Source organism: Mustela lutreola, chromosome 11, assembly GCF_030435805.1.
Source record: "Mustela lutreola isolate mMusLut2 chromosome 11, mMusLut2.pri, whole genome shotgun sequence".
In the NCBI taxonomy this organism is placed as follows: domain Eukaryota; kingdom Metazoa; phylum Chordata; class Mammalia; order Carnivora; family Mustelidae; genus Mustela; species Mustela lutreola.
In genome coordinates this window covers 88,897,276-88,920,925 of record NC_081300.1, presented here as the reverse complement: position 1 = coordinate 88,920,925, position 23,650 = coordinate 88,897,276, and the positions used below count along the sequence as shown (strand labels likewise).

The 23,650-nt window shown below is 49.8% G+C and overlaps 1 protein-coding gene across 3 annotated transcripts in view; it reads right to left on the bottom strand.

Annotated features, from left to right (window-relative positions):
• The window catches only part of KSR2 (kinase suppressor of ras 2), a 416,470-nt gene that overhangs the window by 113,574 nt on the left and 279,246 nt on the right, over positions 1–23,650 (bottom strand). For all 3 annotated transcript variants that reach the window (XM_059140070.1, XM_059140071.1, XM_059140072.1), the window contains 2 exons: positions 5,458–5,527; positions 2,117–2,200 (listed from right to left, as the gene is read on the bottom strand). In XM_059140070.1, the coding sequence (XP_058996053.1) occupies positions 2,117–2,200; positions 5,458–5,527 (154 nt within the window). The remainder of the gene's footprint in view (positions 1–2,116; positions 2,201–5,457; positions 5,528–23,650) is intronic.

The following is a 23,650-nucleotide window of genomic DNA, read 5'->3' as shown; positions in this document are numbered from 1 at the left end:
CCAGGTGGAGTGAGGAAGAATGTTCTTTGACAGACCACGGTCATATGGGGTGAGAACATTTCACTGGCTCCTTCCCACAGCCCCATGGAAGGGGCCAGCATCACCCCCACTTTGCAGAGTGGAAAACTGAACCCCAAGATGACGGATAATTTATCGGCTCAAGCTCATACAGAGAATGCAGCAGTGGGACTGGGACTCACATTCAGTTCTGGCTACTTCCAAAGCCTGTGCTTCTCCCCCACGTTCCGATCCCTCCTCCAACCTTCCCCGCCCCCCACCCCCAGCAGGGTCTGAGTCTTTGTTCATTACTTCTAGAACGGGGAGCAAGAGCAAAGGCCGCAGCAGAGTTCCGCCTCTCGGGCTGAAAATTAAAACGGCTCAGGAAGTGTTCAGCCTCACTGACTCCTGGCTGCGTCCCTGTCACCTAATTACCCGACATCAAAGCCTCCACTCCGCAGGTGTGAGGATGTGAGAGCTGCCGCTTCCCTCAGAACGCGGTGTGACTGGTGTGAGTACGCAAGGATGAGACAGGCCCCCCCGGGGGCAGCTGGTGTGTGGGGAGTATCAGTGCACCCGAGGGCCTGGCCTCAAGCCTCTCAGAGTCAGAAAGGCCAGGGTCACCATCCTGAGGGCTCCCTCACCTGAGAGCCAGGGTCTAGTGGGCACCAAGGCAGTCGTTCTGGACTTTTGCTCCCCACTGCCCCTTATGCCTGGGAGCTTATGGCCCCTTATGGCTAATGAATCCTCCCCAACTCCGGGAAGGAAGGGAACTCAGCCTTACCTCTGTTACTCAGGTGAGACACCCAGGCAGGGGGAGAGTAAGCGCTCGGCACCGCTGCTGTCCCCTCCACCAAGGGGCAGAGATGTGCGGAGGCCAGAAGGAGCCCAAAGGGGTGTGGCCAGCCTGGGCTGGACAAGGAAAGAGAGATTCCTACATCCTTTTCAATTGAACCGTTGCTATCAAGCAGACAGGCACTCTCACGTGGCGTTCTCAGATATAGTTAAATATTATTGACAATCTTACAGGAATTGGACCAGAAAAGTATTTTGCACACGCTTATGGCAGGAGCGAGGGAGGCCAGGCAGAAAGGCATTCCTGACCTCTGACAGAGGACAGAGCTCTGAGCCTGGCACTGTGCTGTGTCCCTGAGTCCTGATTTGTTGGATGCTAACTGCCACATCAGGCAGGAAGAAGGATTCTTCTTTTCATGCAGATTAAAAAAAAAACACACACACACACACACACAAAACGTGGAAGAGAAATGTGGGGTGACTTGTCCAAGGTCACAGTTAGAGAGGAACAGAGCCAGGATTTGAACCCATCTTAGTCTGACTACAGAGTCCACGTCGGACATTTTTTCTGCCACTTTTCCTGCCTTTTGCCAGCCACAAGCTGGCACGTGTGTGCAAGTGGGGGAGCTTTGCAAGGTCGAGCCTTCCCGACCAGAACTCGAGACCCACATGATGCCACGGAGGGGAGAGGAGTTAGGGGTCGGGACTGTGTGACCTCAGGCAGGGGGCTTCTCCTGGCTGAGACTCGGCTTTCACATCTGTAAAACACGGAGAATCAGGATACTCTCCTCGGAGGACGAAAAACAAAGGAGGAAAGGACTTCACAAACTCTAACTCAGGAATTGACAAACTACATGTGACGGGCCAAAGCCAGCCTGTAGCATATATTTGTAAATAAGGTGTTACTGGAATAAATAAATGTGTCACACCCGTTCGTTGACATACTGTCTGTGGCGGCTCTTCTGCCACGCGGCAGAGTTGAGTCGTTGGGTCTGCAGACCCTAATGTGTTTACTATTCAGCCAACTGGACCAAAAGTGGACCAACCCCCGATCTTAGAGGCTACAAATGTGCAAATACGGCGGTGCCTTGGCAAACAGTTTTCCACATTTCCCACATCATCCAATGGCTCTGCTGCTTCCTCCAACTGCCCCCTTGACCCCTTCCCCAAAGGTAGAGGTTCCCTTAAGACAGGGTTCTGAAACATGGAGCAAGCGATCCTCCGGAGATCCAAGAAATCAAACCTCTATAAGCTACTTCAAAGCCCAGCATGGCTCCCGTGGACCTCAGACACCACGAAAACATTTCTGGATGCAGCCACTTACTTGCAATTTTTACACTTGAGACCGAAAAGCATTCCTTTCCCACAGACTGTGCACGTCTGAGACATCCAGTACTTGGTGGAAAACCTATGGAAGAGAGACAGAAAACGTTCAAGGGCAAGGTCGTGGTGACCGGGCTAATCTCTACAAGGATGAGCTGCTTCAAGAGGAAGCACACAGGCCCCGGATTCTAGTCTTGCTTCTTCTAAGACGTGTGACTTCATCAGGTTGTCCAGACCACCGGAGACTTGGTCTCCCTGTCTGTAGAGTAGGGATGATAGCCAATGTCACAGGTGACTGTGGGGACCCAACGGGCCATGCATGTCAAGGGCCTCCCACTGCCTGGCAGGTAGTAAGGGCTCACTCAACTGGGCTGTAACTTCATTATTACCTGGACATTCGTGACAAGTCTTGCCTGGTGCCAGGCTATGTGCTGAGTTCAGTACTGGGATGGGGCGATGGATGGGGCTAGAGCTGTCCTCAGAGAACCACAAAGCAAGGTGGGGGCTCCCAGGAACCCACCCATCACCCCTCACTGCCAGTTACATCATCTGGGACACTTTGATGGGGGCCTACCACCCCCAGAAGAGCTGAGGCCTCAAACTTGAGAAGAGGGTCCCCAAAGTGAAAGCTCTTGTAGGCGGTGAGCTCATCCTCCTCGCCAATCACCACCGCTTGCCTTGCGGCAAACGCAAGGCAGTTGGGAGGGCTCCGACAGACAGCTAGGGAGAGGGAACCATCGGGAACAGAAGTGCATCACATTAACTTCCCGGGCTCTTGCTGCTACTGGGGTGCTTTCTTCCCTCAAGAGATACCAGGCAGCAGCGGGGCTGGCCCAAGAAAAGTGCTGAAGGTTGCTGGGTCAGAGTTAATTTTCATTTTCAATTTTTGCCACCTTCTGCAGGAGTTGTATCTAATCTCCTCTGCCTCTGAGTGTCAAAATGAAAATCAAAAATGATTATGTAACTCGGTGTTTTGAGAACTTTGAGGGCAAGGCTGCATCCCTCTGCGGTACCAACATGCTTGATTTGGGTCAGTCACCCTCTGAGCGGGACCAGCCGCAGCCCAAAGCCTGTGTATTGAAGCAAATAGTAATATTTGGAATGGGGACTCTTGTGACTGAGGAAATTTCCTCTCCAGTTCTGGACTGGGGGGTGGTCCAGTCTTTTTCTGTCTCTTCCACGGGGCCAGCAAGTCTGGCAGGCCCTACCTTCTGCTATTTGGCAGCTCTTGGGGATGAAGAGAATAGGCTTGTGCCCCCCCCCCCCCCCCCCCGCCACCCTGCAACCAGCCCACTGTGTGGGGACTGCGGGCGGGCAGCACGAGCCTTGGAGCCTAGAGTTCTCTTTCTTTTCCAGTCCTCTCCCATCTCTGGGATCAGCTCTCTCTCCTCCTGAACTCTGGCTGGGGTGGCTCTGAGGACGGTGGAGGGAATGGGATATTAATTTCATTTCTTCACCAAGGCTGGGGTGAGTCTAGGTCTCTTCCTCCTAGCATGGAGCCCGGGGAGAAATACAGGGTGAGACAAAAGAATAACAGGGCATCCCAAATCCCGGCTCCTCCAAGAAGACCTTTCTAATGCCCAAGATCATGACTCTGCCTCTGGGAATCAGGATCTGAGGACGAGGTAGAACCAGATCTAAAACACTCTAGTCGCTAGAGCCGTGGGATGAGAGCCGCGGGATGAGGCCGAGCAAGAGGGCGAGGCTGCGCTAGGGGGAGAGTCAGTCCAGGGGTGAAGCCCGGCCAGGGGTGCGGCCAATACGGGATGAAGCTAAGCAGGGGTCTACTGAACCCACTGCGGATCTGAGCCAGAGATGGGTTCAAACTAGAGGTGGAGCTGAGCCAAGGGTGTGGCGGACTTAGGGGTGGAGCTAAGACGGGGTGTGGCCTACCCAGGGGTGGAGCTGAGTCGGGGGTGGCCTATCCAGGGATGGAGCTGAGTTGGGACGGGACCAATCCAGGGGTGGAGCTGAGCCAGGGGTGTGGCCAACCCAGAGGTGGGACCAACCGAGGGGTGGAGCTGAGCCAGGGGTGTGGCCAACCCAGAGGAGCAGTTGTGCCGAGGCAGTGGGGAAGCGAACAGCCAGGGCCGTTCTCTTTGATGCCTTTCTCGCTGCATCTCCCGCCTGACCGTGGACGAGTCTATCACGTATTTCTCACGGCTTCCTCCACCGTTTCCTCATTTAGTCTTAACAACTATCCTGTCAACATGTTTCTTTCAAAAACTGTTGACAAGGTGCCATTCCGGGAGAGTGTGCTCGTTCCGCCTGGCCCCGCACCCCCAATGGCGATCCGTCTGCCCCCGATACTGCCCCCACCTTTATAGCCCCGCTCCCAGGTACCGCAGTCTGTTAGCCCTCTAACCCTCCACCGGACCGCGAGCTCCACAAGGGCGCAGGCCCTAGGTCTTGCGCGGTGCTGCTACGCAGGCACAGATATGCTCTACAAATACCAGCGCAAGAAATCCATGAATGAGTGCACAGGTCCCTCGGCCACTTCCCAGAGGCCTCGGTACAAAGAAAACTCTGAGCAGCAGTGACCGAAGAACACCGAGTGCGAAGTTTAATTAGCTTGTAGGCGCATCACTTAGTCGTCCAGGGCCTCAGTCTCCCTGTCAAATGGACATGACCACGCTTGTGCTACATACCCCCACTGAGCTTATGGGAGACTGTGAGGATAACGACATAAAATGTAGAAAGTTAAATCTGGAAAGTTAATGAACTTCTTACAAGGGATGTTTAGTAGATACAAGTCTCCTTCCTGAAAGGACAGCGTACCCCTGGGGAAGTTATTGCCACGGACCCAATAGGGCTGGAGATCTGGACGGACCTACACCTCAACAGAGAGTGAGCACCTCTGAGTTCAGTATGAAATCTTGTCTTCTGGGAGGGGAGACCCAAAATTAAGAATGTAAGGCACTTGTTTGACAATGGTACCATTTACTGAGTGATTATTATATGCCCTTTGCTTGGCACTTGGTATATATTATCTCATTTGACCTTCACCACACCTATGGGTAGGCAGAATTACCTGATGAGAGAACTGAGCCTCAGAGAGGGTAAGTAACTTCCTCAAGGTTGCAAAGCTTTACTAGCCGGGATTGAAACACAGGAAAGTTGGACTCCAAAGCTCTGGCTTTCTAACCATTACTTGCTGATTTTACCAGGGCCAGGTTAATAAGATGCCACAACGAGGTTTCGCTTGGCAGAGGAGAGAGGGGCATGACGACACAGGAGCCAGAGCAAAATGTCTGCCCAGTCTTTCCCCACTCTGGCGGCCGAAGATCCCAGCCTTCACTGTGCTGGGAGGTGGCCCCCCGTGCCCAAAGGAAACCAACCTACCTGTGCTTGATGGAGTTGCCGAGGTCTCTGCGAGGGATCTGCGGGGACCAGCGCGGCACGGACAGCGTGTCTGCAGGGAGAGGAGAGAGGAGAAGAAGAGCCTGTTACACAGAGGGTCAGAGGTTGGGGTGGGCTCCAGTGCCCTGGGAGGAAGAGGAAGGCTCGCCGCCTTCAGTGACCACCAACATCATTCACCAAACCGAAGCCAAATGGAACACTGGGGTAACGTGTTACTTGGACTGAAGCAAGATCCCCTGAGCAGGGCAGCTAGAGAGTGCCGTGAAAGAAGCCAGCTGTGGCAAGAATAAAAATGAGCATTGCTTCCATTTATGGGGTGCTTAGTGTGTGCCAGGTATGTGGCAAGTGACTCACATGCTTTCATTCATTACATGCTCAAAACAATCCCAAAGAAAGGGGAGGTTAGCATCCCCACCCTACAGACAACACCATTGAGGCTTGGAGCAAGGAAGTCATTGGTGTAAGGTCATACACCTTGGAGAATGCACAGCAGCTGTGAATCCAGATTTGAGAGACTCGAGGGCACACGCAGAAATGTGCGCAAAGTTCTAAAATGGTAGATTCCAAATGTCAGGCACGGATGCACCACTTTTCCTGTTTTTGTTCTGTCCCGTAAAGCCCATAAAATTATTTACTTATTATCTTAAGGTAACCCTCTTTGTTTGTTTAAATACACTTATTTTAAAAGCACGCTCTATATTGAAAACTAATGTCACTTTCTGTATATTGTCACTGATTCTTTAAAATATGTCCAACCACGTACCACTTAAACTCATGCTAAAATAAGTGGATGGAGAGCCACCTGGGTGCCTCAGTTGGTTAAGCATCTGAGCATCTGATTCTTGATTTCAGCTCATGTCATGATCTCAGGGTTGTAGAGTGAGCCCTGTTTCAGGCTCCGTGCTGGGTGTGGAGCCTGCTTAAGATTCTCTCTCCCTCTTTCTCTTCCCCTCTCCCCACTTCTCTCTTAAAAAAAAAAAGTAAGTTGATGTATTGAGGAGTGAATGCAAGAATGAGTGGATGTATGGATAGACAGATGGGTAAATGGATTGGTAAGGGATGGTGGATGAATGTTTGGAGAGGTGGGTAGACGGTCAGATGAGCAGGTAGATGGATGGATGGGTAGGTGGGTAGTTGGATGAATGAATGGATGGATGGATACATGGATTGGTAAGTGGGTGGGTGGATGGATGAGTATTTGGATAGTCAGGTGGACAAGTGGTTGGATAGGTAGGTAGAAAGATAGGTAAGTAGTTAGATGGATAGGTGGGTAGGAAGGTGGTCGGAATGGTAAATGGGTGGATGGATGGATGGATGGTCGGATGGATGGAGGGATGGAAGGATGGATGGTCGGATGGATGGATGGATGGTCAGATGGATGGATGGATGGTCGGATGGATGGATGATGGAGGGATAGGTGGGTGGGTGATGGATGGGTAGGTGGGTGGATGAATTGGAAGGTGGGTAGATATATGTACAGATGGATAAAAAGATGGATAGATAGACTGATGGATGGATGGGAATGAGCAAGAAACCATAAATCACATGGACTTCAGACTGGATGCTTATCCCCATCTGGTCTTTCTTTTCATGCCTTAAACTAAATCCCGGGGACTTCCACTAACGCTCCACCTCACATCCCTCCTCCTCGACCTCGAAGGCCCCGAGGAGATGTGTGAAACTGCAGCAGAAATGAAGCTGCACTGTGTGTGAAGTCTGCACCAGCTAGGCAGAGAGGAAGCGAGTGGCTGACCAACACACCAGCTCTCCTTTCGCAGGCCAGATAGATGGAGCCAGCTCCCTGTTTTCGGAGCTAACACATGCCTATCCCATTTTACACAGCCATTGTTCCAGAGTGGTGTGTTCCCTGGGAGCTGGTCATGTCTGAACCGATCAGAGAGCATTTAACCTCCAACCCACTCCCTCCTCTCTTCTGTCTAAGGACACCATTCACAGCCATCTGAAAGCTGTTTCCAGGAACCCCAATTCTGCCCTTGTAAAGCTGGGACCCTTTCTGGGAGAGCTAATGATTTTCCAAGCCCAAAGGGCAGAGAAAAGCCACTCGAGGAGCAGTATGGTGTATCAATCAGAGTCATAGCCAGTGGAATTTCCTCCAGTTTAACCAAAAGCTAAATGTCACCCCATCCAAGCCATCTTGCCAGTTGTTTCAGTTTCTGAGGGAAACAAAAAGGACAAGAAAGAAAAAACGATTTTAAAAAAAGTGAAAGGGAGCATTCTTTCCATTCCAAGCTCCTCTGGGGACTTAAGTCTGTTTTCGGAAGACGGATGCTACTTTCTAACTCCTTAAAATGCTTTCCCCAGCGCCAGGGCAGGTGCAGATAGGACAGCTGGGCCGGAGAGAAAGCGCTCGTTAGCTCTGATGCACTGGCTCCTCACGGGAAATCTACAAAACTAGGAGTGCCGACTGGGCTTCATCTCATGGGACATTCGTAGTGGCTGTCTAGAAAAGTGTGTCGAGAAAGATACTGAGGCCCAACAGGCAAGAACAGGAAAGAATGATCAGCCATGTCCACCATGGGTGAAGAATAAGGTAGAACCAACAAGTCTGTGTATATGTGCCCCTCCTACAAGGATGGGCACCCCAGCCTCATTGTTGCATCACCAGGAGCAAAGCAAGTCCTTCTTATATGTTTGCGGAGTCCAAGTGTATTATGATGGAAGCGCGAGTTAACTGATTGCTCGGTATGTGTTAGGCATCAGGCTGTGCAGTGTAGACCTGGAAACTATGTCTCAGTGCAGTCAACGGGCTTGTTCTTCCCGACAAGACTCAGGGCTCAGAGACGCAGTAGCGTGCCAGAGGTCATGCAGCGAGGCACAGTTGAACCTCACAGAGTAATTCTTCCATTTCTTATAAGTCTTGCAAAAGCCCCTTCACCAGTATTCTCAGCCAAGGTAACCTGTGCCTCCCAAGGGACATCGGGCAATGGTTGTCACAGTGGGGTCAGGAGGTGTTATTGGCACCCAGTGGGTGGAGGCCATGGATTCGGGTCAACATCCTATAACGTGCAGGCCAGCCCCTCCGTCAAAGAATTAACCAGCCCCAAATGTTGAAAGCACCAAGGCTGAGAAACCCTGATCTAGATATTTTCCACTTTCCTAACCACCTCGCATCCCCTGCCATCAACCCCAAGAAACCAACATGGTACTTCTGAGGCTCAAGTCAGCAGAGAGCAAATCCTCTTTTATTATAAGCACATCTCACTTTCAGATTCATATCCCAGTTATGCTGTTATTCTCAATTACAGCACCTTCTCAAGAAGTAGAAGTAATTAAGTTTAGTCGTTTGGTTTCATTTCCTTCTGGTTGAAGGGGTGAATTCTGTCAATTACATCGCACAGTTACAGCGTCATTAGTCTCAAGCGGTAATAACCAGCACGCGGCTTCGAACGTGGGTGTGCAGACCTGAACTTTGAGATCCTCGCTTTACTTTCTCCGTGTGGATTTTATTAAACTTGCCAACTCGAGCCTAAAAGCAAAGGAAAACTGTTTAAAGGGAAGGGGGGGGGGAAATCTATGAAAATCCAGGCCTTATCATAACAGAGAAGGCAAACAGCATTTACAGCAATTAAACTGATACAGAAACTTCTGTTTAACAATCAAAGCGCCTATTAAGATGTCTCCATAGCTGAACAAAAGCTTCTTTTCTACTCTAATTTTCTGATAACAAGTCATGCAGACACGGAGACAGAATTGTGCGCGTCCCTGGTGCCTTCAGTCCCAGGGGTAGAATAATAGAAATCTCTTCTCAGATGTTTTCATTTCCAGTGCATAGAAAGGGAGCGGTGGAGGGAAAGAGGGTCCGTCTCCCCTTCCACAGGTCAGTCTCTATGGTCTCTCAGCTGTTCCTCTGTACAGAAAGGGGGTAAACCAGGACCCTCAGTCTTTGAAATCCCCTTGGGAGCCAGACGGACAGACAGAAGCCCTGACACAAGGAACCGGCATTAATAAAGCATTCATGTTATACAGAGCTTTGAAATGAGAAGCTTGGGCTCTGGCCTGGCAGGAAGGAACTCAAGCCAAAAGAAGTCAGGTGTGTGGAAAGTACTTTTTAAAGATTTTATTTATTTATTTGATAGAGGGAGACATAGCAAGAGAGGGAACACAAGCTGGGGGAGTGGGAGAGGGAAAAGCAGGCTTCCTGCTGAGTAGCAAGCCCAATGCGGGACTCGATCCCAGGACCCCAAGATCATGACCTGAGCAGAAGGCAGACATTTAATTGACGGAGCCAACCAGGCACCCCTGGTGTGCAGAAAATATTTAAAAACATTTAACACAGAGATACCAGGTAAAAATAGGGCATGATAAAGCAAACGAAGAGGAAAAGAAAAAGTATGAGAAAAAAAGATGGTGAAGGCAAAGACAAAGAAAAAGAAGAAAAGAAATGAGAAAAATAATGATAGATCTGCTTTTTGTTGAGTACTATGGTGTGCCAAGCTCTAGTGCCAAATAAGCCCTTTCTGGACGTGACCTCATGTAATCCAGCCCCTGCGGCCTATGATGCATGGAACACAGCTGCTGTTAGGATTAGCTCCATCTCACCAAGAGGTAAGTCAGGAAGTTACGCCATTGGCCCAAGGTCACACAGCAAATAAAGGCCGGGACTGGGGTTTTTAATTCAGGTCACCAGAGCTTGGGTTCAATAAATGATGGCCACTTTCATCCCCATTTCACAGACAGGAACACTGAGGCTTAGAAGTACTAAGCCATCACCCATAGCTAGTGGCTGCGTTGGGATTAGAACCGCAGACAGGAACAAACCAGATGCTTCTAGTCCAGGCGGCTCTCTAGCTACATGGAGTTCAACCCATCCTGGAGTGTCCCTGCCTCCTGTCCCTGCCTGGGAGGAGCGAAGGACACGAGGAACATCGACCCTTAACATGCTCAGGGAAGAGCTGTCGGAGGCCTGGCGGGTGGTGTCAGGCTACGCTGTTCATTTCAGCCGTCACCCCTGCAGTTAGCCAGCAATATTTTCATGAGTAGAATCATGCCCACACCCCTCCCCAAGAAGTCCTAATCCCTAAAACCCGTAGGTAAGTCACCTAACAGGCAGAAGAGATTTTTGCTGTTGTGATTGCATTAAGGATGACCCAGGCGGGTCCATAGTAATCATGAGTCCTTAGGTATCAAGAGGGAGGCAGGAGGGTCTGAGTAAGTGGAGAAGATGTGACAGTTGCTGGCTTTGAGGATGGAGAGGGCCAACAGCCATGGAAGCTAGAACAGGCAAGAGAATGGATTCTCCCCTGGAGCTTCCAGCTCTACCGAAATACCCTGACTTCGGCCCTGGGAGACTAACTTTGGACATTTAATTCCCCCAAACTGTAAGGTAATAAACTGGTGTTTTTGAAGTCACTGGGGTTTGTGGTAATTTGTTAGTGCAGCTGTAGGAAACCAACACGGCACCTTTGTTGTGCTGGGTTACCGTTTTAGGAGCTAGGTGTATGGTGAACAGGATAATTAAATTTTCTGAACCTGGAGTCAGATAGTGAGTAAACAAATAAAAACCCAAGGTAATTTCAGACAGTGATAGATTTCATAAGGGAAATAAAACACGGGCTTCGGGATTTGTTTTAAGGCGATGGGAACCCCCAAGTATATCAGAACAGAGGCTAGGGATGTCTGGGTGGCTCAGTCGTTAAGTGGCTGCCTTTGGCTCGGGTCATCCTGGGATCAAGACCGGCATCAGGCTCCCTGCTCAGCGGGAGGCCTGTTTCTCCCTCTCCCCTTGCTTGTGTTCCCTTCCTTGCTGTCTCTCTCTATTTAATTAATTAATTAATTAATTAATTAATTAATATAAAATAAAAGAACAGAGGCTAGATGCTGGGGGTGAAGGTGGGGTGGGCTCACTCATTGAAGAGCCCCCTCTGGTGGCCAAGCAGAGAACAGCCCGTCAGGCTGGGACAAAACTAGGAGCCCACATTTCCACCCCCACACCCAATCCTTCCTCCCTTATCCTCTAACTCCCCACCCACAGCGGGGTCCAAAGCATCAGCCCTGACCCTTACAAAGCCATTCTTTTCCCAGCCCAGGGCTTTCCCACTTGAGCTGTCATGATCCCAGTTGCCGCGCCCAAGTAAGAAATCCACGCCCCAGAGTAATCAGTCCACTACCAGGCACGGGAGCAATGCTTGGTCTTCTCCGTCTATATGAACCCCAAGCGGAGATAGGCCTCTTGGAGCCACTTCTCACTTAATCCAAACAATCCTATGAGGTTGTATTCCTAGCTTAGAAGTAAGGAAAATGAAAACGTTCATTGTTCAAAGTCCCACGTGATATTTGGCGCACTTTGGGACTGAACTCAGGTTTCCTGCATCCCTGCACCACACTATCTTCTGATAGCCTGTCTCCTTCCGAGCCGGGTGTGAGAATTACGGTCTAAGTGATTCAGTCTTGGAGCTAGAAAAGACCACAGGCAGCTCTCTGTTGCCACCTCGGAGCCTCTCAACCTTCTCGGATAGAAGGTTTCCATGGAGATAAAGACCTCTGAGCCCAGAAAACTATTAATAATCACAGCTAACATTAATTGAGCACCTACTGCATGGCAGAACTAGATTAAGTGCTTTGGATGTGTTATTTCATTTAATCTCCATAACTCCATCTTCGCTGGGAGAGCTGGGGCTTGAGCGAGGGCAGTCAGACCCCGAGAGCTCATCCTCAGAAACACCACAAATAAAATGGAAGTTCCAAGCTGCCCTTAAGCTTCTGGCCCAGGGGCATGACAGCCGGAGTGAGTTCTTAACAACAGAGCTGCATTCAGATCAAGTAGCAAATTCTTTGGGCTCAAAGATACCAGAAACTAATAAAACTTCGACCATAAAACTTTTCTTTGGGGGTCACAGGCCACTCGCCAGCTAAAATCCCCCCGGATTTATCCAAGGGGCCAACCAGTCCTTGGCTAAAGCCACTCGCGATTTTCTTCACATAGCAGCGAATATGCTGTTTGCTTTAATATCCAATTCAAATAGATCAGATCTAAAAGTTTCTTTAATTATGTGCTGTCTCTAAAGGTTACACTTCTGTGGTGCTTTAAAGCCAAATTGGGTTTCTTTGCATATTTGGACATCATTCTCTTGCTGAGACAACTACAAGCCGTTTCCCCAGATCCAAATTTCATTATCTATAGGGCCCTCAATGGCTATGGGCGCATCCCGGGAGCCACCTGGCACTCGTCAGTGTCTACATAAGACCACCACCCAGGTGCCCCTGTCCTGGGGGAAGAAACAGGTGGGGGAGGGGGACCTAACATCAGTTAGAGATGTGAGAGGTAAGCAAGGACAGTGCTGTTTGCTCCTGATGGAAGAGAGCATTCAGAGGAGAATCAGGCATTCCCATGGCATTGAGTCAAAATAAAGAGCATGGCAAAGCTCTCTGTCTAGAAATAGGAGGACTGCAGACACGGAAGTATCAAGGTCACACTGATCCACATGTGTATGGCATGTAAGGGAGGTCCTGCACGTGGAACTTCCTTGGAAACAATGGAAACTACTTTCTGAACGGGAAGGGCTTCCTGGTCATCAGCTTGCCCACTGGAGTAAGGGAGAGAGTGTGGGAATCCACAGTGAGCAGACCCTGTGTTCAGACGTCAGCTCTGCCACTTCTTCCCCCAGGAGGCTTGGGTCTTCTCTGGGTCTCCTTTTTGACTACTAGGAAAAGGGAGTCAGATCTCCCTCACGGGCTTGCGAGGAGGTGTAGGACTAATGTAGCTGCACAAGGACTCAGCCAAGTGCTGGACGCATTACTGTTACTATTGTCTCTAGGATTCATACACCAGTTAGAACAGGATGAAGCTCTCAGAGGAGGAAGGCTGAATGCCTGGCTTGGCACACAAGAACCCCCAAGGCCAATCCAGCCCACACCAGGTTTTCTAGGTAAAGCTTGATCAGCCTCCGCCACACCCACTCATTTGCATATCACCTGTGACGCTTCCTCCTAGGAGGGCAGAGAGAAGTCACTGAGACAGAGAGGGTTTGGCCCACAAAGCCAAAAGTTATTATTACCCGGCCCTTTACAGGAAAAGTGTGTCAACCTCTGATTTAGGGCTGTGTAACTCATTTCCTTGGGCGAGAGATTCCCCCTGCCTTTTCCCCCACCAGTTTTATTGAGGTGTACCTGACAAAATTGTAAGATATTTAATGTATACCTTAAGGTTATTCGATATACATATCCGTTGAGAACGATTTTTTTCTCTGAAGCCAGAAGGCCTGGACTGTAGACCCATTTCTGTCACTTATGTGGTATGAATTCTTGGACAGAAGCCCTGCCCTCTCCAAGCCAAAATGGGCATGACCGCTTGGTGGCATCCCTCTGCTCACCTCCTGCTAGCACCCTGTGGGCCTTGTCACATGTAAAATGCCCATTCTACAGAAGAGAGGAGCAAGGCACAGTATGCAATCCAGCTAAGATTCTAACCCACAACAGTCTCGCACTCCCCGTCTTCTGGTAGAAGAATCCGTAAGAAGGTATGTCTTTGATTGCCCGCCACTGCTGAAATCCATGTCAGCTGGTGAAGGCAGAGGGGAAGGAAAATCAACTCCCTCCTCTTGCTGCTCCTGACTGAGCTCATTAATATGATTATTCAGTTGTCATTTTATCAAGGCAGAGAGAAGACCTTGAGGATGTGTAAGTTACAGTTGGAGGGGCAGTGGTGCTGTTCATGGCCAAGGGGAAGAGACCAAGAAAGTGGCTCCTGAAGAGTGTCTCCAGGTAGAAGCCTACCTCTGTAGGACGGATGAGCAGTCAGGGCACTGAGCAAATGGCAGCATAGCAGACGGAGGGCTGATATGTGGGGCCAAGAGGCAGGAAAGTGCAGACACAGGGTAGGAGGGGAAGACACGACAGGGAGACCCAACCAAAGTTCTCTACACCCATTCTTCCTGACCCCAAGTTATAATTTTTTTTAAAAAGTATTGAAACCATTGCTTCTCAGCCTTTTGGCTAAGATCAAGTGTAAAAATTATTGAAGCCCAAGAGGAAGCAGCTTTGAGATCTAGTGGACAAACTAAAATCATTCTCTCCCTTTAAAAAGGCCATCACTATCTTGGGTCTGGGTCCTGGTGGGTCTCTACTGAGCTAGGATCCCCTGAATTGCCCACAAATGAGCGCGTGGACCGTGACGCCATCACTCCATCTCCCGGAGAGGGATGTGAATCCTGGAGTCATCACCTGTGATTTATTTCAGCCCCCTCAGGTGGCCTCAATTAAATTTCACTGCCGGTAAAGAAAGAGAGGATGGCTGAGGCATTTAATTACATTTTATAATGTGCTCGCTGCTGAATTTATTAAAGTGTATCAGGGATTTTTAACCTCGTAACCAAACAATGGGAGACCCGGGTGCCACGCGAGTAATTATCTTCCCAGTGGGGATGATGGATGGAGAATCCAAGTTGTTAACAATGGGGGGGAGTGCGTGTGGGAAGAAGTGGGGGCTCATGGGGGGGGGCATGACAGGGAAAGTGGGGCAATGGGCCTCGAATTCCATGAGCCACTACCCCACAGACTGGAGCGGGGGAGGGGCATGGTATTAATGATCAATATTCCCTCAAAAAATAAGATGTACTGGGGAAATCTGTTTTTTTTTTTTCCTTCTCCTATCCCTACTCCAAACCCTCTCCTCGAATTTCCTCTTGTTATTTTTTCTGCTCTGATGTGGAAAGGGGGAGGGGGTTATCTTAAAATGTCAAAAGTGGTTTCTATAAGATAATAAAATTAAAATACAAAAAGGAAATAAAATCTTATCTAGAAATCCAGAAGAATCTTATTAGGATAATGAACCCACCTTGATTTATTTGGGAAATAAATGACCAATAAGGAGTTTGGGGTGTGTGTGTGTGTTGGGGCGGGGGAGGGATGCAGGTTCCTTAAATATGATCCTGAGAGTGGGCTTGGTGTGTCCACTATCGTTGTCTCCAGGACCTTTGTTATAGGTCATATCTACCACTCAAGTGACAGAGAAACGTCAGATGGGGAGGAAGAATGTGCTGATCTTGGCCAAAGAGAACAAAAATGCCCCCATGCGTCTGGAAGGCATCAGGAGAGAGGTAAGGGCCCAATGCCGGCTCCAAACTGCTCACGGTCCCATTCCTGTCTCCAGCCCCCGCCCAGCCCTCCCCGAGTCCCAGTCACACCATGGATCTGCTATTTGCCACCTCTCACCTTCAAAGATGCTGTTCTCTCTTTCTAGAACATGCTGCCATATCCCTTCCCCAATACTCGTGCAATTCCTCTTCCAAGACCCAGCTCAGGGGGGTGGCTCCTCCAGGAAGCCCTCCCTTAATGCACAGGGGGTCAACGCCCCTGCCACGACCCTATCTTAGCATCCTGTGCTCATCCCTCCAGGCCAGCTGCCTCATCACACGGAGAACCTCTGCTTAGGACTCTGTTCTCCCTATCACCCTTGACCTTGAGTTCCTGGAGAGTAAGAGCAGCTAGTGATTCATCCTTATGTGTCCAGTGTCCCATGCCGAGTCTGGCTTAGAGCTGAGAGGTGAACGTTTTCCTTGCTAACTCCAGCAAAAATAAGCCAGCAACCCAACCCTCTGAATGAAGGCTTCACTTCTTCACGCCCTGCAGGGCCTTGGCCCGTCAGGGGTCCTGGGAAGCGAGGAACCCTAACTCTGCCCCAGCACTCAAGCTCTGACTCGGGGTTGGAACCTCAACTGGGGCAGAGGACCAAACAGAGCCCATCTGCCCAAAACTGGAGCCCAGCCCTTCCTCTCCCAAACCTGTCCCCACATGCCTGTCTGTCCAGGGCCCCAGGGTTTCCTCAGTTGCGCCAGGGTTGGGACCCCTGGACCATTTTCAGCTCCTCCTGACTCCTGCCTCTATTGGAACCACTGATACAGTCCCTCCTGAGGGCAGACTTGCCATGTAAGTCAATTTATACATTCAGTCCTCTTAGGAACCCTGTCGGGGAAGTCTCATATTGATCCCATTTTACAGAGGAAGAAACCAAGGCTCTGAGAGCCTCAAACAGAGAAGCAGAGTGATCAAAAGAATGCGGTCTGGAGTTAGAGACCAGGGTTATTGTCCCGTTTCCACCCCTAACTGTATCTCTGAGCTGCAGCGATAATAAACAGTTTTATTAAGGGCTAACACGGACCGGGCATTGCCCAAGCCACATCCCAAACTGTCAGCATGCTGGAATCATCCAGTGCCTGCGCTCCTCCCCCACATTGTGGCTTAGTGCAGGGGTCAGCAAAGCCTGACCCCTAGGCCATGCATCTGGCCCCCTGGTCTGTTTTGTAAATAAAGCTTTATTGGCACACAGCCACACCCAGTGTCTATGGCTGCCTTTGTACTCTAAGAGCAGAGCTGAGCAGCCATGACAGAGACACAGGCCCTGTAAAGCCTAAAATATTTATTATGTGGCTCTGCTGTGACGTTTGCTGATCTTTGATTTAACTGTGCTGGGGTATGGCCTGGCTTTGAAAATTTTAAAAGATCTCCAGGTAATACCAATGTGCCGTCAAGTCTGGGGATCCCCTGACCTAAGTGTCTGACATGTGGTCACTCGCTGACTGTAATAAACCATGTCTCTCCTCCATTCTCTCCTGCATCCTCAGCTGCCAGCACGATGAGGGGCAGCGTGGCACTTCCATGAGATTTCCTGAATGAATGAATGAATGAATGAGTGAATGAATAAGTGACCAGCCTGCCCTATGAGTTAAGTACCAATTATCTCATCTTGCAAAACTGAGGTTGGGGTTCAGCTACGGAAAATGTTCTTCTGGGATCTGAACCTTGATCTCCTTAACTGGGGAGCCTCCTCTGTGAGCATCATGGTCTCTCTTCAGATAATGAGGAAGGGAGCCCATTAGCAAAGTTGGCGAGGGAGTCCTCTTATGCACCCTTCCTGGGAGAGGAGCCCTGAGGAGAGGCAGCCTGGAGTCTCAGACAGCAACGCAGAGCCATCTCAGACCACAAAGATACAGGACCTGTCTCCTTGACCTGAAGGAAAATGCTAATTGGAAGAGGCTGGCTTACTGTGCCCGGCTCAGGCTTAAATGAGAACAAAACAAGAGTTGACAGACAGAGGCCCCACGCTGCCATCACCACAAATGTCCCTGTGAAGGGAGAAAAACAGCCAGCCCTGTGCTCCATCAATTTCAATTGTAAATGGTCTCACGTTGAAATAAACCAACAGAAACAGCAGTATCAGTGACAGGCGTGGGGCAGGGAGGGGTGGGGGACACGCAGACCACAGGCTGGAATCTACAAGTTGGGCTTGACATCTGGACCCAGACACGGATGACAGGACACGTTTGTGGACCACAATGCAGGCCACCCAGAGGCCCGAGCTCCCTCTTTTGCCTAAGAAGCAGAAGGACAAAATGGAATTAATTTACAGGGGCAGACCTGAATTGAAATCCTGATTCTGCCCTTGTGATTGATGCTTCGTCTTCCCCTCTGCAGACCTCCTCCTCTGTACAATGGACGTGATCAAACCCATCTTGCGGAGTTTCCCTAAGGATCATCCATGGATATGAAGCAAGGGCCAGGCACATAGTAGGTGTGCAATTAAAGGGGGCTTTAATTGCAACTCAGATACTCATTTGCAGCTTTGCCTAGAGGCGCTTCTCCCTGGCCTGAGAAGACAAAACCTAGGGAGGAGGCTCTTTAGGGAATGAGGCCATGACTCCATGGAGAACAGCGGTGAGTTATGGGGAGGGCAGAGCTGTCTAGGTCCCTCTGGCCATTTATTCCCCTCCTCTTGTCCTGTTCTCAGAGCGTGTTCACAGCCCTTGCTTGCCCAAGTGTGATGGATGGGTCTTAAGTTCCTCGCGCACTATATCATCAATTACCTACATATTTATTGCCTTGAACTGAGTTTATGGATCTTAAATCAGAGCCATTCCGAGTTACTTGAGCTGAAATTCTCCCCCAGTGGAAATGTGATGTTTTTTAATTATGCAGTCGCCCGGTAGTTAATGTTCAGTGGAAGTTAATTGTCCATAGAACAAAGGACTGCTGAGAAGTTCCCCACACAGAGTCGCTCCTCGGAATTTACTGCCTGAGTGGGCTCAGCAGAGACAGACCAGGCGAGCTGGCTGTGAGAGACCCCGGCCCGGCTTTAAGAAACCCAAGACACCAGGCACCCTCGGTCTGAATTTCACACAATACATTATCTCCCTCTCTCAGTTCCCTGATGCTCAAAGCGCCCTCCAGAGACCTGTCACACTGTCTGTGGTTTGCAGACGGCCTTGAAATGGATCACATTCCAAGGTCAAGACAGGGTGTCCACACTCCAAAGCATCCTTAAGTGGGACTGAGGGGCTGGAGATGGGATGGGTCTGGTCCTGATAGGATGGCTGTGGAAGGGGAGGCCACAGAGAGAGGGGACCTCAGCTACAACGGGGCCATGGTTTCTCAGTGAGAAGTGTTGCCAGGGGGTGGGGGGTAGGGGGTGTATAGAGAAACTTCACCCCTAAGAACTTGAAGATGAGCAAAGACGTTGACCCTCCAAGAATGAGACTAGCCCAACTCTGACATTGGACAGAGAGACATCAGCAGGGGGATGTTGGCCCCAGGGGACATTAGGCAATATCTGGAGACATTTTGGGGGGTTCCTGCTCAGGGAAGGGGTCTGGGATGGTGTTATTGGCATCTAAAGGATGGATGTCAGGGATGTTACAGAGCATCCTACAGTACAAACGATAGCCCCGGCACAAGAACTATCCAGCTTCAAATGGCAATTGTTCGGAGCATCCCTGCCCAAAACACTGGAAGGAAACTCGATCAGAGCCTGGTACACGTGGATTAAATATACAGACAGGCTGAAAGAAGGGCTCAGTCAACTATGGAAGGACGGACAGAGTGTCGGGGCTGGGTGCCGGCTTGACCCTCCCAGCCCACCTGGGGGACAGGCGTCTTTGGCACTGGAGCCACTCCATCTAGAAACAACAGCCCCGTTTTCCTTGGCATAATAACCTTTTGACATCTCAGTCCTCGAGCCCAGGGCAGTCTGAGGCTCCCTTCCAGTCCTAGGAGGAGGGCACTTAATCCAGGCATGGGAAGTCCAAAGCACTGTGATTGGTTCAAGGGTAGGCATGTGACCCAAGATGGGCCAATCAGAGTCCACGAAATGCCCTGGGATATTGTTCCCACCCCTCCCTTCCCATCTTTTTGTTGTTGTTGTTAAGTTCTCCTCTGTCCCCTGGAGTTAAAGCTTCAACTGGTGGGTTGTCAGGAGGTCCAGGAAGGAGGTCCCTGCAGGAAGGGCCCACCTGAGAAAGAAGCCAACACCCTTAAAAAGCAGAGTAGAAAGATGGAGAGAAACCAAAGACTGGTAGGTTGTCTGAGCTCCCGCAGCTTCTCCAGTGACTATCAAATCCTCATTTTCAAACACTTTAAGTAGTTTGAGTTGTTTCACTTACAAGCAGAAGAATGTAGACCTCATGCAAGGTCATGGAGACGGATGGAACTAGCAGATTTCTGATAGCTACAGTCCCTAGGGCAACCCCACCGCAACGACAAGAATGCTCATTGTCATAAAGATGCTGGTACACCATTTATGGCCCAGGTACTAAACATAATACCAAACACTTTAAGGGTATTATCTCATTTATTCTACACAATAATCCTATGACTCCTTTGTTATTATTATCTCAAGAAGGGAAGTAGTTTAGAGAGGTTGAACAACTTGCTCTAGGCCATACAGCTAGCAAGTGATGGTGCCTGGATCCAAACCCAGGCCATTTGCCTGAACTCTCAGTTACCCTGCCCCGTGACAGCAGGCTGTCCCAGCGTGAGGCCTTCAAATATTCCCTACAACAAACTTCCCTTCTCCCTATTCCATGTTCGGGATCAGGAAACCTCCTGAAAAAAATCTGGTGTTCAGGAAGGGTGGACTGCAGAGAAAAAATGGGATAATCACCCAATCCTTGAGAAATGCAGTGCTTGTAACAGCAAGTTCTCTTTGTACATGAATAAACAGAAAGTCTGGGGATGCCTGGGTGGCTCAGTTGGTTGGACGACTGCCTTCGGCTCAGGTCATGATCCCGGAATCGCCGGATCGAATCCCACATCGGGCTCCCAGCTCCATGGGGAGTCTGCTTCTCCTTCTGACCTTCTCCTCTCTCATGCTCTCTCTCACTCAAATAAATAAATAAAATTTAAAAAAAAAAAAAAAAAAAAAAAATAAACAGAAAGTCTGGTTTATACATCAGTCTCCAAAGTCTGGCTAATGTGAATCGGGCTCTAAGAGAATCTGTCTTCCGAACAGACAAAGCAAGATCCAGATTTCTGGATTCTGATGAATTCTCTATAGCACTGGTTCTCAAACTTGAACATTCATGGCAGCATTATTTGTAAGAGCCCAAAAGTAGAAACAACCCCATGGCCATCAATCAATGAATGGAGAACCAAAATATGGGGTGTCCCTACAATGGAATATTGTTTGGCCATAAAAAAGAATGAAGTAGTGACCCGTGCTACAATACAGATGCATCTTGAACACATCGTGCTAAATGAAAGGAGCCAGATGCAAAAGCCAGGCCGCATATTTTAAGATTCCATTTATACAGATGTCCACGATAGGTATATCCATAAAGACAGAAAGTAGATTAATGGTTGCCAGGGGCTGGAGGTCATGAGGGTAAAGCCCCGGAGATCTCTCTCGCCCCTTCTGCTATAGGAGTACACAGCGAGAAGACAGCCATCTACGATGTCACCAGGTATCAAATCTGCTGGCACTTCAATCTTAGACTTCCCAGTCTTTAAGAACTGGGAGAAATAAAATATTGGTTGGGTAAGCCGCTCTATCCATGGTATTTTTGTTACAGCAGCCTGGAAGAACGGAGACTATGCTGGACTCCCCCAAACTCACCCATGTCCTAATGCCCAGAACCAATGCCTGTGACTTTATATGGCAAAAGGGACTTTGAGGATGGGATTAAATGAAGGAGCCAGAGATGGGGAGACTATTCCAGATGATCTGAGTGGGCCCTCCATGTAATCACAAGGATCCTTATAAACGGGGTCTGTAACCTCACAGACCCCTGGGGGAGAGAGGATGATGTGATGCTGGCGCTGACCCAAGGAAGGAGGGCTGTTTGCTTCTAGAAGCTGGAAAAGGCAAGGAAACAAATCTCCACTGGAACCTTGATTAGGAACCAACCCTGCGGACACCTTGATTGTGGCCTCAGTGGAAGCATTTTGGACTTTTGCCCTCTAGGACTGCAAGAGAATGAGTCTGTGTGGTTTGGAGCCACTATGTTGACGACAGTTTATTATAGGAAACTGTGACCATAGGAAACATTCTTGTCTCCCAGCTTGTACTTCATAGAAAACGTGCAAATGGGCATTTATGAACTTTTTCCGTGTCTGATGAGCCCGAGACTAGATCCTCCCAGCGACCAGAAAGACCAGGACCACATCCCACTTCACAGGAGAGAAAACTGCCGATCAGAGAAATTCAGTAATTGGCCCCACACAGCCAGTGAATTGAGGAGTGGACTTCTTGCTAATTCCTTTATCAGGAATTTCCCATAGGGGGAAAAAAAACCCCGAAGTCTGTTTATCTGCCCAGTGGCCTGAAGCATTGGGACTGCTGTGGCGGTCATATCGGTGAACAAGATTCAATAACCCATAAAAGCTGGGCCCTTCCTGGAAGCAGTTTAATCCCCCGAGCCCACCAGACAAGGGACCCTGCAGAAAAGCCCAAGGTCTGCTCTCCCTTCCAAAGAGTCATTTAGCAGGTCGCAACGTACCTAGAAAGTGTTCTGGCCTCTCAGACTGACCCTGGGCCCTGACAAAGAGCATTGGCTATTTGTAAAATGTAAAATGGGACCAAGACGCCCCGAAGTCAGAGTCCCATCCCCGCCATATAACCGGACCTATGGGGTCCCCCAGTGTTAGAGACCACTCATGGCTCTCGGTCAGTGCTGCTCAAACTTCTTGCATCAGTCGGGGCTAGGTATAATACCAGTTTCTGACCCCCCAGACCCTTGAGTCTGGGGTGGGGACCAGAATTTGCATTTCTGTCAAGTTCCAGGGGGATGCTGAGGCTGCTCGAAGTTTGGGGACTGCACATCGAGAACGAATGTTCTAGATCAGGGTTTCTTGACCTCAATACAGTTAACATTCTTTGTTATGGGGGTTGTTCTGCACATCACAGGATGAGCAGCCTTGTTGGTCTTGACCCACCAGATGCCAGCAGCTCCCTGCTCCCCCGCTGTGACACACAAAACTGCTCCCAACATTGCCAAGTGTCCTCAGGGGCTAGAAGGGCCAAACTGGCCCCAGTTGAGAACCACTGCTATAGAGATACCAAGAATGCTCAAGAGGAAGAGAGTCACTGGATGTGACCCCCAAAGATTTTGGGGCTCTTGACTATAGTCCCAACTATTTATCAAGAGTGTGGGCTGAGGGGCATCTGGGTGGCTCAGTGGGTTAAGCCTCTGCTTTTGGCTCAGGTCATGATCCCAGGGTCCTGGGATCGAGCCCCGCATCGGGCTCTCTGCCCAGCGGGGACCTGCTTCCCCCTCTCTCTGCCTGCCTCTCTGCCTACTTGTGATTTCTTTCTCTTATCAAATAAATAAATAAAATCTTAAAAAAAAAAAAAAAAGAGTGTGGGCTGAATGGTGAGCACGGGGTTGGGACAGGTCGCCTAAGCCCATCACTCCTTCAGGCATCGTGAGGTCAGTCAAGCAGCCATTGGTTCTACTAGCCAAAGAGCTCACTGACTTCTCAAAGTTTCCCCAAGTTCTCAGAGAAGCCACCTCTTCCAGGTGACTGACTCAGCCCAGTCCCTAAGGACAGAATAGGCAATCTCGGCCAGTCAGTGAGGAAGGTGTCTGAGCCAGAGAAGGTGCTCAGGGCCAACACTCAAAGATGGTCTGATTGCAAATTGCAAAGAGGAGAACATAAATTCACAAAGCGGACCCAGTTCCCAAGGCTCCAACTCAGCAAACCAAATCCAAAGGTGCAATCTTCTCAGGCTTTTGAAAGGCCACGTGATTGATAGTCTGGACGGAAAGGGAGAGGACGGATCCAGGACTGATGGATGGGTGTGGAGGCAATCAGATGCATTTTCAGAGCGTCTCCGCTCTGACACCTGCCCCCATTCTGCCCCATTCTCCAGGGAGCCGGGCTCTGAATGCACCCCTGGGCCACACCCGTCTCCTCTACCTGCTGGTCCTATTCTTGTGGGAAGGAACAC